Source organism: Corylus avellana, chromosome ca11 (assembly GCF_901000735.1).
Source record: "Corylus avellana chromosome ca11, CavTom2PMs-1.0".
NCBI classification, from domain to species: Eukaryota; Viridiplantae; Streptophyta; class Magnoliopsida; order Fagales; family Betulaceae; genus Corylus; species Corylus avellana.
In genome coordinates, this window is record NC_081551.1 from 249,802 (window position 1) to 261,519 (window position 11,718).

At 36.7% G+C, this 11,718-nt stretch overlaps 2 protein-coding genes across 2 annotated transcripts; both read left to right on the forward strand.

Moving 5' to 3' along the window:
• The first annotated feature begins 2,555 nt into the window (after positions 1–2,555).
• On the forward strand, positions 2,556–7,843 carry LOC132165762 (transcription factor UNE12-like). Its single transcript, XM_059576442.1, has 6 exons — positions 2,556–3,065; positions 4,415–4,534; positions 4,701–4,766; positions 5,837–5,902; positions 6,966–7,043; positions 7,140–7,843. The coding sequence occupies exons 1-6, from the start codon at positions 2,742–2,744 to the stop codon at positions 7,368–7,370; spliced, it is 885 nt and encodes a 294-aa protein (XP_059432425.1). The 5' UTR covers positions 2,556–2,741; the 3' UTR covers positions 7,371–7,843.
• Positions 7,844–8,522: 679 nt separating this feature from the next.
• Positions 8,523–11,151, forward strand: LOC132165989 (protein OSB4, chloroplastic-like). Its single transcript, XM_059576721.1, has 5 exons — positions 8,523–9,055; positions 9,691–9,829; positions 9,935–10,019; positions 10,099–10,205; positions 10,782–11,151. The coding sequence occupies exons 1-5, from the start codon at positions 8,682–8,684 to the stop codon at positions 10,968–10,970; spliced, it is 894 nt and encodes a 297-aa protein (XP_059432704.1). The 5' UTR covers positions 8,523–8,681; the 3' UTR covers positions 10,971–11,151.
• Positions 11,152–11,718: the final 567 nt, after the last annotated feature.

Consider the following 11,718-nt stretch of genomic DNA (forward strand, 5'->3'; position numbering starts at 1 on the left):
TAATAATTGTTGGGTGTCCTTTATTTTTTTTAAAGAGTTTGGTTTACCTCTGATAAAAAAATTATTTGAGATTTTTATCGGAAAAATAAACGGTAGAGATTGCAAGATTGAAAATATTCCGATTATTTTTCATTTGAGACAATCTCTACCCGTTATTTTTGTACAAAAAGATATATATGATTTTTTTACTATGCAAAAATAACCGAGGACATTGATTTTAGATATGTTTTTTTGCTTTTTGGTGTTAAATATGAAAATAGTGTGTGTTTTGAGTTGTTTATTAATGCTTTTATTTTTTTGCTAAAAAAATCAATAATTCTTAAAAGCATTACCAACCGAGCCCACTAGCATCATTGGTGTCAGTTTGTTTCTATTTTTGTCTTTTTTTTTTTTCTTTTCTTTTAAACAAAGGGTATCCTAAGTAATGTCATGCATATTCATGGTCATATCCATTAATAAGGAAATCGGATAAATATTATTGTCACACCTACTATTTTCCCTTTAAATCTAAAAAAATTTCCTATGGTCCCCAGCCTATAATGTTGTCGATAGTTGATTATGGAACTTCAAAACCAAAATTTAATTATGAGATCATCACAGATTTTAGTTTGTCTTAGAATCTAAAACCTTATTTATTTATTTATTTTTAAATGAATGTAATCATTTAACATAAATTCTGCCAAATGGCAATTCTTCTTAGTTCAAGATATGTGGCCCTGAAATTAGTTATAATAAAGTTCGTTAATGATGCTGTTTTCTATTTTCAAGTCAAAGATATCAACTTAATGACATCAGCACTAGTAAACAAAACAAAAATAAATAAATAAATAACAACAACAACAAAAGCTGATTTTTTTTTTTTTTTTTTTTTAATTTTTTTTTTATGTTTGTGACATTCCAATAGTTATATGGTATTCATATAATTGAAAAACACTCAAAATAAATAAGATTAATGGCTCTCTTTTTTTACATTTATTTATGAATGCTTCATTCCTACGATTGTCTAAAATTTTACAATATCAGCAGTCATTTCTTGCACATGCCTTATGTCTATTCTTTTTGACTTAACGTATATGCGTAAGGACTTTTTGCACATTATTGGTGCAGACTGAGTTTGAAGTCCGAAGAAACAAGTTGCGGTTGTGCTGGCAGTGGCAGATGATGATGCGATTGCGAAACAAACCTGAGATTGTGTTGGAAACAACGAAGGAGGCAATTGGTGATCAGGGATCAGCCGTTGTGGCATCCATCCAATACTTTCTAAACTTAAAACAATATTCGACAATGGTGTTTATTTAATTAGCAGGTTGATCGAATATATAAATATCAAAATGTGCCCGTGAGTCTGTGACCCCGTGATATTATGCACCAATCAATCATGGTCTCGTGAGGTTTGTTGTTGGTGTACGCGGCCAAATTGACTCATCGATTATCTTCCTTTTCCTTAAATATGCCTTAATGATGGTCACACGACGATCATCTACATTTTAATGTCATTGCATTTAATATGTAAATTATGCCGTATTATTTTAATTTTTTTTTAATAATATGCTAACATATTTATCACATCATATCGAATATATATATATATATATATATATATATATATATATATATATATATAGACACAACAACATTAAATATTGATCATAAAATTGTTTATCTCCATTGAGTTTTTTTTTTAAAGTCCACTTATAATGGAGAGGATCATATTCTAAAACAAGAAGCAAACCACCCATCTATGATTGCATAATGAAGAGAGCAAATGTTATAACAACTGATTCAAAAGCCTTAGAAACTCCGAATCTAACATAATATTCTTTTGATTTTGACCAGTAGTGTTTTTTATTTTTTTTAACAAACGTAGTCATATGGCCTCACTAGCCAACACTTAATTCGGTTTAAATATAAATTAATTAGAGACCAAGCGCTATCTCTCTCTCTCTCTCGCTCTCTCTCTCTCTCTATATATATATATATATATATTAAGTTAAAAGAAAAGTAATAAAAAATTTAAAACCAAGGGGTGCCTAACACTTATTCATCCCTGGCATCAGTAGTTAAAAATGATCCATACTAAACTCAAGTAAAACTAGATATTGCATAATTAACATTAAGTATCTCTAATAAGTCTCTAACCCAATCTATCACTAACTTGAATTGCTTGGTTAGTGTCACTATCCCACTTAAGTGTTTCTTGTCATCTTTTGACTGCATATATATTTTTAAATCATTTTGAGTCTTCCAAATTCAAAAGCTTTAAATATCTTTTTTTTTTTTGTTTTTTTTTAAAAAACATTCGTTAGCTAAAGTAGGCGGACTTTATTGGACCAATGAACGCAGCTGAGCATCTGAGTGGCAGTCGGCACGGCTTGGCAGGTGGAGTGCTTCAAAACGACGCCGTTACCTCCCAAGCAAAATTTTGCAGCGAGTCAAGGAAGCAAAGAAAAGGGCTAGACATGTAATATTGTAGAAACAGAGGCCCTTTTAGATAAAGTAGCAGAATTTTAAGCAGGATAAAGCCACCCCCCCTCTTTTCGTCTCCTTCAGTACACACCGAGCAGAAAAAGCAAAGCAAAGCAAAGCCAAAGACTCTGAAACTTCTCTCTCTCCCCCTCTCTCTCTCTCTCTCTCTCTCTGTTTGCATAGGTTGATGCTCTTTGAAACCCCTGACACGTCAGAAAGACTCACGTCCACTCGGCCGAGTCCGTTCCAACTCAGTTCGTACGCCTAGCTCGCTCATGGCGAACAACCACCCGTCGTCCGAGGCCACCTCCAACGACGATTTCTTCGACCAGATTCTCGGCATCCCATCCTTCGCGTCGGCCGATACTGGCTTACCCGGAGGCCACGACACCGGCTTGCCCTCCGGCGCGTCGCCGCATATGATGCTCCAGCTCGGCTCCGGCGACGCCTCCGGCGGCTTCCACGGGCAGGTCTTCCCGCTAGGGCTGAGCTTGGAGCAGGGAAAGGGAGGGTTCCTGAAGCCCGAGGAGGCCTCCGGGAGTGGCGGTAAGCGCTTTCGCGACGACCTCGTTGACGGTAGAGCTGCTTCTATGAAAAATGTAAGATACTTTCTTTTGCGTTTTAAAAGCTGCTTGGTTGATGGGAAACTGGCGGAATTTGACTAGAAAAGTGGATTTTCTTTAATATGTACTACTCTTTCTGGCGTTTTTGAGTCATGAAAGGGTGGTAATTGAAACAAAGCTGAATGGTTGTATATGAAGTCTCTGGTTAAAAATTGTAATATTTCACTTCTTTTCCTAAATTTTCTCAGCAAGCAACTGGTCATAGTTTCTTCTTTCTTTATGGGTCGCTTGTTTTTTTAGTGGAATGATAATTTGTTGTACTCAGAGAAGAGAAGGACTGTCGGGGATAAATTTTGTGAATTTGAGTTGTTGTTTTGTTTAATAGCTGGGGAGACAAGAAGAAGAAAAAGACACTGGGAACCTTATTGTGGGTTGGGTTTGTAGTAACTGTGTGAGATGCAAGTTTTATATTGGACAAGAAGTAAAAAACAAGGTTGCATGTGAGGGCGTCTGTCGTTTTTTTTTTTTTTTTTCAAAGAAAAGGGAAGTCAGAAATATTATACAAAAGCATAATGAAGTCTAGAAGCAATGTAAAAAATAATGGTTTGTGGGTGTGATTTCAGAGCAGGATTCTAATTATGGTGGCCATGATTGATAGTAGACAGTAATTAATAAATGGTTTTGTCGGTACAGCAAGTAGGAGTCCGATAGTGGAAATAGTTCTTTTCTTGTAAGAAGTAAGACCATATTCACGAGATTTGTGAACTTCTTTGTAGCTTCTTAATAAGGTTTTAGGATAATTTCAAGTGGCTTCCTGATTCTTATTGACTTCAAAGATGGGTATAGTTTTGTAGAGTTTGGAGTGTTTGGCCAATTGTCCTCTAGATCCTAGCTTTGAGAAGTATCCAACAAAATATTTAACTTAGAAGTTTGTTATCTTGGAAGTCTAATTCACTTCCTCGAAAGGAGAGGGAAAGAAGAAAGAGAAAGAAAAAAAGAAGTAAATAAACAAGGTATACGCTAAGTAAGGGTTTTCTTTTGTATACTTCCTGTGTATTTAAGGGGACCCTACGCATTTAATGATATTTGTCAATTACTTATAAAAAAAATAAAAATAAAAAGAAGCAAAGAAAGAAGGCAATGAAGGGTTATTGTAATTCAAAACTGGTTCAATCTATGTGTTACTGTAATTTAGCAGCAGTGAAACTTGAGCCATTTAATTTTGCATTTCAGCACTGGGATGCTTCAGTCTCTCTCCGTCCTTCAGATTTCTTTTTTGTTTCTTTTTAGGTGTGTTAGTAGAAGTGGGGTGGAGATGCAGGTGGAGTTGGTTAGTTTACTCTTGTAAGTGTTGTCTGTGGTCATGAAATCGTGATCCTTCGCAGGTTTTCCATGGCCAACCAATGCCCACCACTGTTGCTGCAGCACCACATCCACCAGCAATGCGCCCAAGGGTGCGGGCTAGACGAGGTCAGGCCACGGATCCACACAGCATAGCTGAGCGGGTAAGCTTGATATTCAATGTTTATAAAGACACAAACATTGCTGCTAATCATGGTAACTTAACCACTTATTTTGGAGCCACCACTTGTATTCTTGGGTTTAATCTATTTTTAAGGTCTTTCTTCTTTCCCTGTCAAGTCAGCATTGATTTTCACCTTTCTGGTGCAGTTACGAAGAGAAAGAATAGCCGAAAGAATCAGGGCATTGCAGGAATTGGTTCCTAGCGTCAATAAGGTCAGTAACTTGCTTTTATGCTCTTCATCGCTCATGCTGGAACTCTATCCTCATGGAAAAGAAAGGGGAGCTGTTCTCATGCTTGCAAAATTAAATGAGGAGAGAGAATATAAAGGAAAAGAAGTTGGGACCTACAATTGCTCTCTAAAATATGGCTTTTGAGTGTTTCCATGATTGTTTTACCCAAAAAAATGTCAGTTGGTACAGTTTGTGCATGTATGACAATATTGTGGGATGTGTTTCACTTATTTTTACGAGAGGAAAGGTTTGGATTATATTTTAGCGGGTATGAGATTTAGTGCTCCATCTTAATTAAGGTAGCTATCTTGTTACCCATAAAAGGTATAAATGTTTGTTGGTCACATGTACATGTTTTGTAGCATGAAATCTGGTTAATATGTATATACGATTCATACGAAGTACCAATATGCATTACTGAAACTCAAAAATTAAGGATCTTAGTCATTCTTAATTTAGAGCAACTTGGTCTTTTGAAACTGTCATTTTGTTGTATATTCTCTTTGCAACTTCATGGAAGTTTGTCAAGTAAAATATTAAGTGGATTACACTGCTGCTACGTGATTTTCCTTGATGGTTAAAGATGGATAAATGGAATTGGGTGGGGGGAGGTGACAGTGCATATCACGGGAACAACCACTGCAGAGTATTATTATCTTGCAATTGAAAATCCCAGCATTTCCTGATTGTTTGTTTCATTCAACTCGTGTTGCACTTGAAGTTACTAGTATAACAACAATATTGATAATACATTGGGCTTTCCCCCTGGGAATAATGGGGGTAGAGTGAGGTTGTATGTTCAAAACCTAAAAGTGGATTTGTTTGCCTATCAACGAAAAAGAAGTGGGGATTTCTTCGGATGATGTTATACCTTCTTAGTCTGAATATATAAAGGATGTTGAAGCGATGGTTGAAAAGCTGGTTTTTGGTTTATTATGTGGGCTGAGGACTTCTTCTGATGTGAAGTAGTCAACTGAAAGTTTATTTCATTGATCATGACATTCAACTCTTCTTTTTTTGTTTAAATAGAGATAAATATTTTTTTCCTGTAGACGGATAGAGCCGCCATGCTCGATGAAATTGTGGATTATGTGAAGTTCCTAAGGCTTCAAGTAAAGGTAAAGTAATCTGTGCTCCTTACATTTTCCCATTTTTCTTATGTAGCTGTCTAGCTGATGACTGACTTATATCAGGCCCAAGTGATGTTGATGTCCTAAAGCAAAGGTTTCATATCTCTTAATACATGTAGCTTGCTAACTAGACAAAACAAGCTTCAGAGATTATGCTATGACTTCCTTTTAAGTACTCTTTTCTCTGGTGAAAATTGTTTGAATTTTTATTTTATTTTATTCCTTGTTCTAATTCTGATTCAAGCATCATCTGAAATTATGTTGTGTTAGAATCTTATTTACTTTCCTGACCAATGACGTTTATTTTCAATGCATATTTCACTTATGCCAGACATTTTACAATGCTTATCTATTTGATACTATCTTTATAAAGTGGTGGCTTTTCACTCTAATAACACATAGGAGATGTGATTGACCCATTTCCTTGACACCTTGTCATTTGAAATGTGTCATTTAACTTTCCCTGACGTTTCCTAACTTTTGGGTTAAGATAGACAAAATATGAAGACAACAGGCACTCTCAGACAGCCAAAATTATTTCCATCAACAACAGGTGCTACGATCTTAATTTCCCAAACGGATTTTTGTGCTCTAGTTATTATTGCACACTCACACACACTATCTTTTGAGTCCATGGTCATTGGCTTACAAGAAATGGCCCATTTAGTTTCTACAAATGCACAAGGTTGGATTGTTTGAAGTCCTTGGACTTACCCAGTAACAACAAAAAAAAAAAAAAAAAAAAAAAGGAAGAAGTCCTTGGAGGTCTAAATTCATAGAAACATTAATTTTCACTGTTGTATACTGCACACAAAGGAAGATTACTTCCTCTTCAAAGGGCAGATTTGAACAGCCCAGTATGCCTTTAAAATAAACATTGCATGATTAATAATAGCGTTTGGGTCAATTTTGTTTAAACAATGTAATTGGAGGGTGGAGTTTTCAATGATTAATTAGGTAGTGTACGCCCCTATAGTTGAAAAGGAGCATTGGCTAATTGTGACCCTATGAATTTGTTCTTTTAATAATAGTCTATTTATCTACTTTACAGGTTTTGAGCATGAGTAGACTGGGCGGAGCTGGTGCAGTGGCACCACTTGTAACAGACATCCCACTATCATCAGTTGAGGTTATAAATATGAACATTTATGTAGTGTTTGTGGGTTTCTTAATCATTTTTTCTCGTGCCCTTAGCGGACACTTGCTTCTTTTCTTTGCATCATAGGAAGAGGGAAGTGATGGTGGAAGAAACCAACCGGCATGGGAGAAGTGGTCGAACGATGGGACGGAACGACAGGTGGCTAAGCTTATGGAAGAAAACGTAGGGGCAGCCATGCAGTTCCTTCAATCAAAGGCTCTTTGCATCATGCCCATCTCATTGGCATCGGCCATTTACCAGACACAGCCACCAGACACCTCTAGTATTGTCAAGCCTGAAAGCAATCCCCCTTCATAGACCTCAGGAAATGGGTACACTTCCCTCCCATTGGGTCCCGTTGGAAACTGATTATATGCTCCTTGGTCCCCACACCCACAAATTTAGTTGTTCCCCTGGGTTCAAATTGCAATCAAAGTCAGATGCCATAGTTGTTGCTTTTTTCCATCCTTTTAGCTTTTGTCAAAACAGGGTTTGATGTCAATGCCCTAAAAAATGCAAGCAGGCCCTCCATGTCTTGCCAGGTTCCGAGTAAAGGTGAAAGAATTGTCAAAGCTCACTTGATATGCTCTTCTTTTGTGTAAAAATCAATGGTGGGGGGGATAGTGGAATATGATGGAAGCACTTTTGTAGTGGGGCTCTCATTTTTGGTAGTGGGTTGTGGGACCTTCTCAGAAGGAGATAGAGTAGTATGTTTCATTTGTATATCTGTTACTCATATAAAGCGCGGAATTGCGTTTATGTGTTTCACGCACTCCTCCCTTTTTTCTTCTTCTTCTTCTCATTGTGTAGAACGCCACCTAACTTTCTAAGCAACATGCCCAAGCCTAAATAAAGGTGAGATTAAAACGAAAGGACAGTTTTCTTTCAAATTTGGATTAGGTTGAGATTTTTTTCAATGATATCTATACTTAAATTATATTAAAAATGCATATAAGAATTATATGCTTTATTAAAAATGTTTGTGAGAAATATAAATGCATATGGAAATTACATGTTCTAAACATATATTTGAAGATGCTTAATTATATTTTTATCTTATTTTGCTGATGTGACCATACTAATTAGTCCTTAGATGAATCATCATTAAAAATAAAAGATAAAATCGAAAATGCGTTATCCAATCTTGCACCAATCAGTCTTATCTTTCATGTAACATCATATAATTGCATAAGGATAAGGTACTTGAGTTGCAAGGGGTCATGTTCTGAGCACAATGTTACAAGTATTCCTACAAGAAGTTTGACAGCGAAAGAACGGGGTCTCGTGGATGTGCAAAGTGTCATGCAAGTGTAAATTATTGTTTGGTACTATTTATTTTTAATGGATTACATTCAAAGCCCATTTTGAAGCTATAATGCCAACCTAAGCCCATCCATGGTCTAAAACGGGCTCCTGGTGTACCCAATATCAAATTGTCGGATTTAGGAAGAAAAAAAACAAAAAAAAGCCCCGCCGACCCTTGTAAGATATGATGATATCTCCGATGTGCATCAGCGCAAGGGAGAGCTCACAAAAACACCCCACGCCCGCCACGCCCTTTGGCGCGCAGAGAGTCAGGCTCACAGTCACACAGAGCAGAGCGAGTGTAATACATAGATAGATTCGAGAATGGCACTCAATCACACACCAGCTACAACAACGCTGAGGAACTTCCTCTGCACGGTAATACCCAAAAACCCTCTCAAAACCCTCCAAATCCCTTCTCTATCCCCATTTTCATCTTCCAGGCCCAACACTTGGTTGAAATGCTCGCTCGATTCCAATTACAACTACAACAGCAACAGCAACAGCAACAACAACAACAACAGCTACCAGGTGGCGTATACTCGGCCGGCGGAGATCCCGTGGAGGAAGGAGCACTGCAACACGGTGCAACTCATCGGCATCGTGGGCACCCCCGTCGAGATGAAGCACTTGCCCTCCGGCAAAGCCCTCGCCTGGACCCGCCTCGCCGTCAAGAAGTCCTCCACCCTCACCTCCTGGTAATTTTATTATCCCACCCTCGCCGTCATGTTAATTTTGTGTACTTCAAAATGGTGTGGTTGAGGTTGTGAGTTATAGACTATATGAAATTGGGGGTGGTATTTTGTAAGTTTTCGGGATTCCACTTGGTGGGTTTCTTGAGAAAAGTTTCAAACTTTATAGTTTGGGGCACAAAAGCAATGAGAAAGGGAGAGTGTCCAATTAGGGAATGGGGGGATATGATAAAACTTGGTAAGTGAATGAAACTAATGTCAGATTTGCCAATTGAAAAGGAAAGGAAATGAGCCAGTGAATGCAATTTTCCATGCTGAAAATGTATATAACTTTGTGAACATTTTTTTTTAACTGCTCCAAGTCCCGTCTTATCCCATTTGAATGATAATATTTGCTTCCTGGTTTAAAAGAGAAATATAGACCAGCAACTCTTAAAAGACTCTGTTATACATTATCGTCTTTTGCATTTGTGTCTGTGTTTGTGTCGGCCACATATTCTTGCCAGATGATGTCTGTTGATCCGGTTTAAGGCTTAAGATGTGGCAAATTCATCTATGCACAAATACTATATAAGTGGCTCAGTGATAATCTTGTATTTAAACCATTTATCTTTCTTGAAAATGACATTTATGTTATTCAGGATCAATTTGACGTTTTGGGAAGAGCTGGCGCATATTGCTTTTCAGCATGTAGAGAAAGGCAACCAGATATACATCTCTGGTCGTCTGGTCTCGGATACAGTTGAGAGTGATGATGGAAAACAGCAGACCTACTACAAGGTTTTTTATTTAATTTAGTTTTATTTTTATCAATAATCATGTGGTTCCCCTTTTTTACAGTCAGCTCATCTCTAGTCGATTATGATTGTTTTAGATCATTTGCAGGTAGTTGTTCAGCAACTTAATTTTGTCGAAAGGAGCCTCTCATCTTTGCCCTTGTATGATCATGACTCAAGCTCCATGATGGCAGGCAAGACGTTCTTAATTTGAGAAGAGTTTTGTTTGTGTTTGAAATGTTCGTGTTATTTGTTAACTATATTTGTTTGCAGGTAAAAAATTCGGAAATAATGCTGCAAGTAATATGGGTTCTATAGAAGAATCATGGCAAGCTTTCTTTGCTAATCCAGTGGAATGGTGGGATAATAGGAAGAACAAGGTACTCATTTTGGTCTCCTTGTAGAACTAGACAGTTTATGTATTACACCGTGATGCTGTTTCTATGGAGTTTAAATGTTCTCAATTAGGAGGATTAGATAGCTTTGTGCATGTGCACAGGCTGATAACCTAGGATGTAATAACGAGAATAATGCATATGCTTTGCTTCTATAAGGGTCTAGATTCACCATCTTATGATGTAATCTGCACAATAATTTATGTAAATGAATGAAAAGTATTACTGCTGAATAGCTATACAAAAAAAAAGTATAATAGATGAATAAATAGCACTCATACTAGATCTTTTCTTGGCTAGAAAAAGTACATATAAGTTAATATTTTTGTTGCTACCTAATGGCATAATTCTTTAGCAATTATGAAAATTTACTGACTTGATTTAAATGTTATATTAATATAGTTCTTTCTACAAAATAATACAATAGAAAAGTTCTCTGGGAGTATCACATGCAGACCTGAAATTTTAGTATCATTCCAACTAATTTCTTCTTCATGTTTGCTGCAAAAACATATGATGAACCCTCAAATTTCAATGTGATCGTGCTTTTGCAATTCACAGAAGAACCCAAAATATCCCGATTTCAAGCACAAAGATACTGGAGAAGCTTTATGGGTAGAAGGCAGGTACAATCCCCCATGGGTGAAGTCCCAACTGGCAATACTGGATACAAGAATGGGGTCTCTTTATAGTCAGGACGCTGGGTTAGATGCAAACTTAATTTCTGCTGATAAATTTATCTCATTCTAAGTGCTTATGATGCTGATCTTTCGGTATTGATGCCAATGGAGTAGTTTCTCTGTATATTTTTGTCATTTCACCTGATGCTCATAAAGATGTGAAGATGTTCAGAGAATTTGTTGTAGAGTTTGCAGACTATAATATGGATTTTACATGATGTGCCAATTATTAATCGCTCTATATTTACTTGGCTTCATGGTTACCTGGAACTTGATAAACAATTATTTGTTACATAATAGGAAATTTTGTCTTGAGATATTAATATTCCTTATAAAGATTATGATTTATTCACTATTATAGAATCTATATGATATGGTTCTGGCTACTAGAATTAGGGCCCAAATCCAGCCAGCCTAAACTTGGTGCGACTTTTTCTGTTTTGTTCAAATGTTATCTCTTGGACTATTGATGGAACTCTTCTTTCCTGGCTTCAGTCTACCAAATTTTTGTTACAAGTCATGATGTATCCACTGCCTTGTATATAGACATTTTATTTATCTTTAGAACAAGGGGACCAATGGGATTTGTACACTGGACCTCTACTGGAAGATGAGTATGGAACATTTAAAACTTGGGGCATTCCCATGTTTTGCAAATGAGCAACGCTACTCTTCACGTCCATTTTCCATCGTTTGATGCTGTGTGTTTTAAGTGGCATTTTTTTGTATTTTTTTTAAGTGACCGACATGAAAAGTCATTTAATACACGTCATGTCAACCGATGTCAAATTGGTGTGAAGAGTATCTTTACTCTTTGC

What these genes read in the sequence shown, in the direction of transcription:
- LOC132165762 (XM_059576442.1), top strand. Translation starts at nt 2,742, where the DNA reads ATGGCGAACAACCACCCGTCGTCCGAGGCCACCTCCAACGACGATTTC. An exon ending in CACACAGCATAGCTGAGCGG is followed by an intron (nt 4,535 to 4,700) that starts GTAAGCTTGATA and finishes TTTCTGGTGCAG; the next exon opens with TTACGAAGAGAAAGAATAGC. An exon ending in TCCCACTATCATCAGTTGAG is followed by an intron (nt 7,044 to 7,139) that starts GTTATAAATATG and finishes TTTGCATCATAG; the next exon opens with GAAGAGGGAAGTGATGGTGG.
- LOC132165989 (XM_059576721.1), top strand. Translation starts at nt 8,682, where the DNA reads ATGGCACTCAATCACACACCAGCTACAACAACGCTGAGGAACTTCCTC. An exon ending in AACAGCAGACCTACTACAAG is followed by an intron (nt 9,830 to 9,934) that starts GTTTTTTATTTA and finishes GATCATTTGCAG; the next exon opens with GTAGTTGTTCAGCAACTTAA. An exon ending in CTCAAGCTCCATGATGGCAG is followed by an intron (nt 10,020 to 10,098) that starts GCAAGACGTTCT and finishes ATTTGTTTGCAG; the next exon opens with GTAAAAAATTCGGAAATAAT.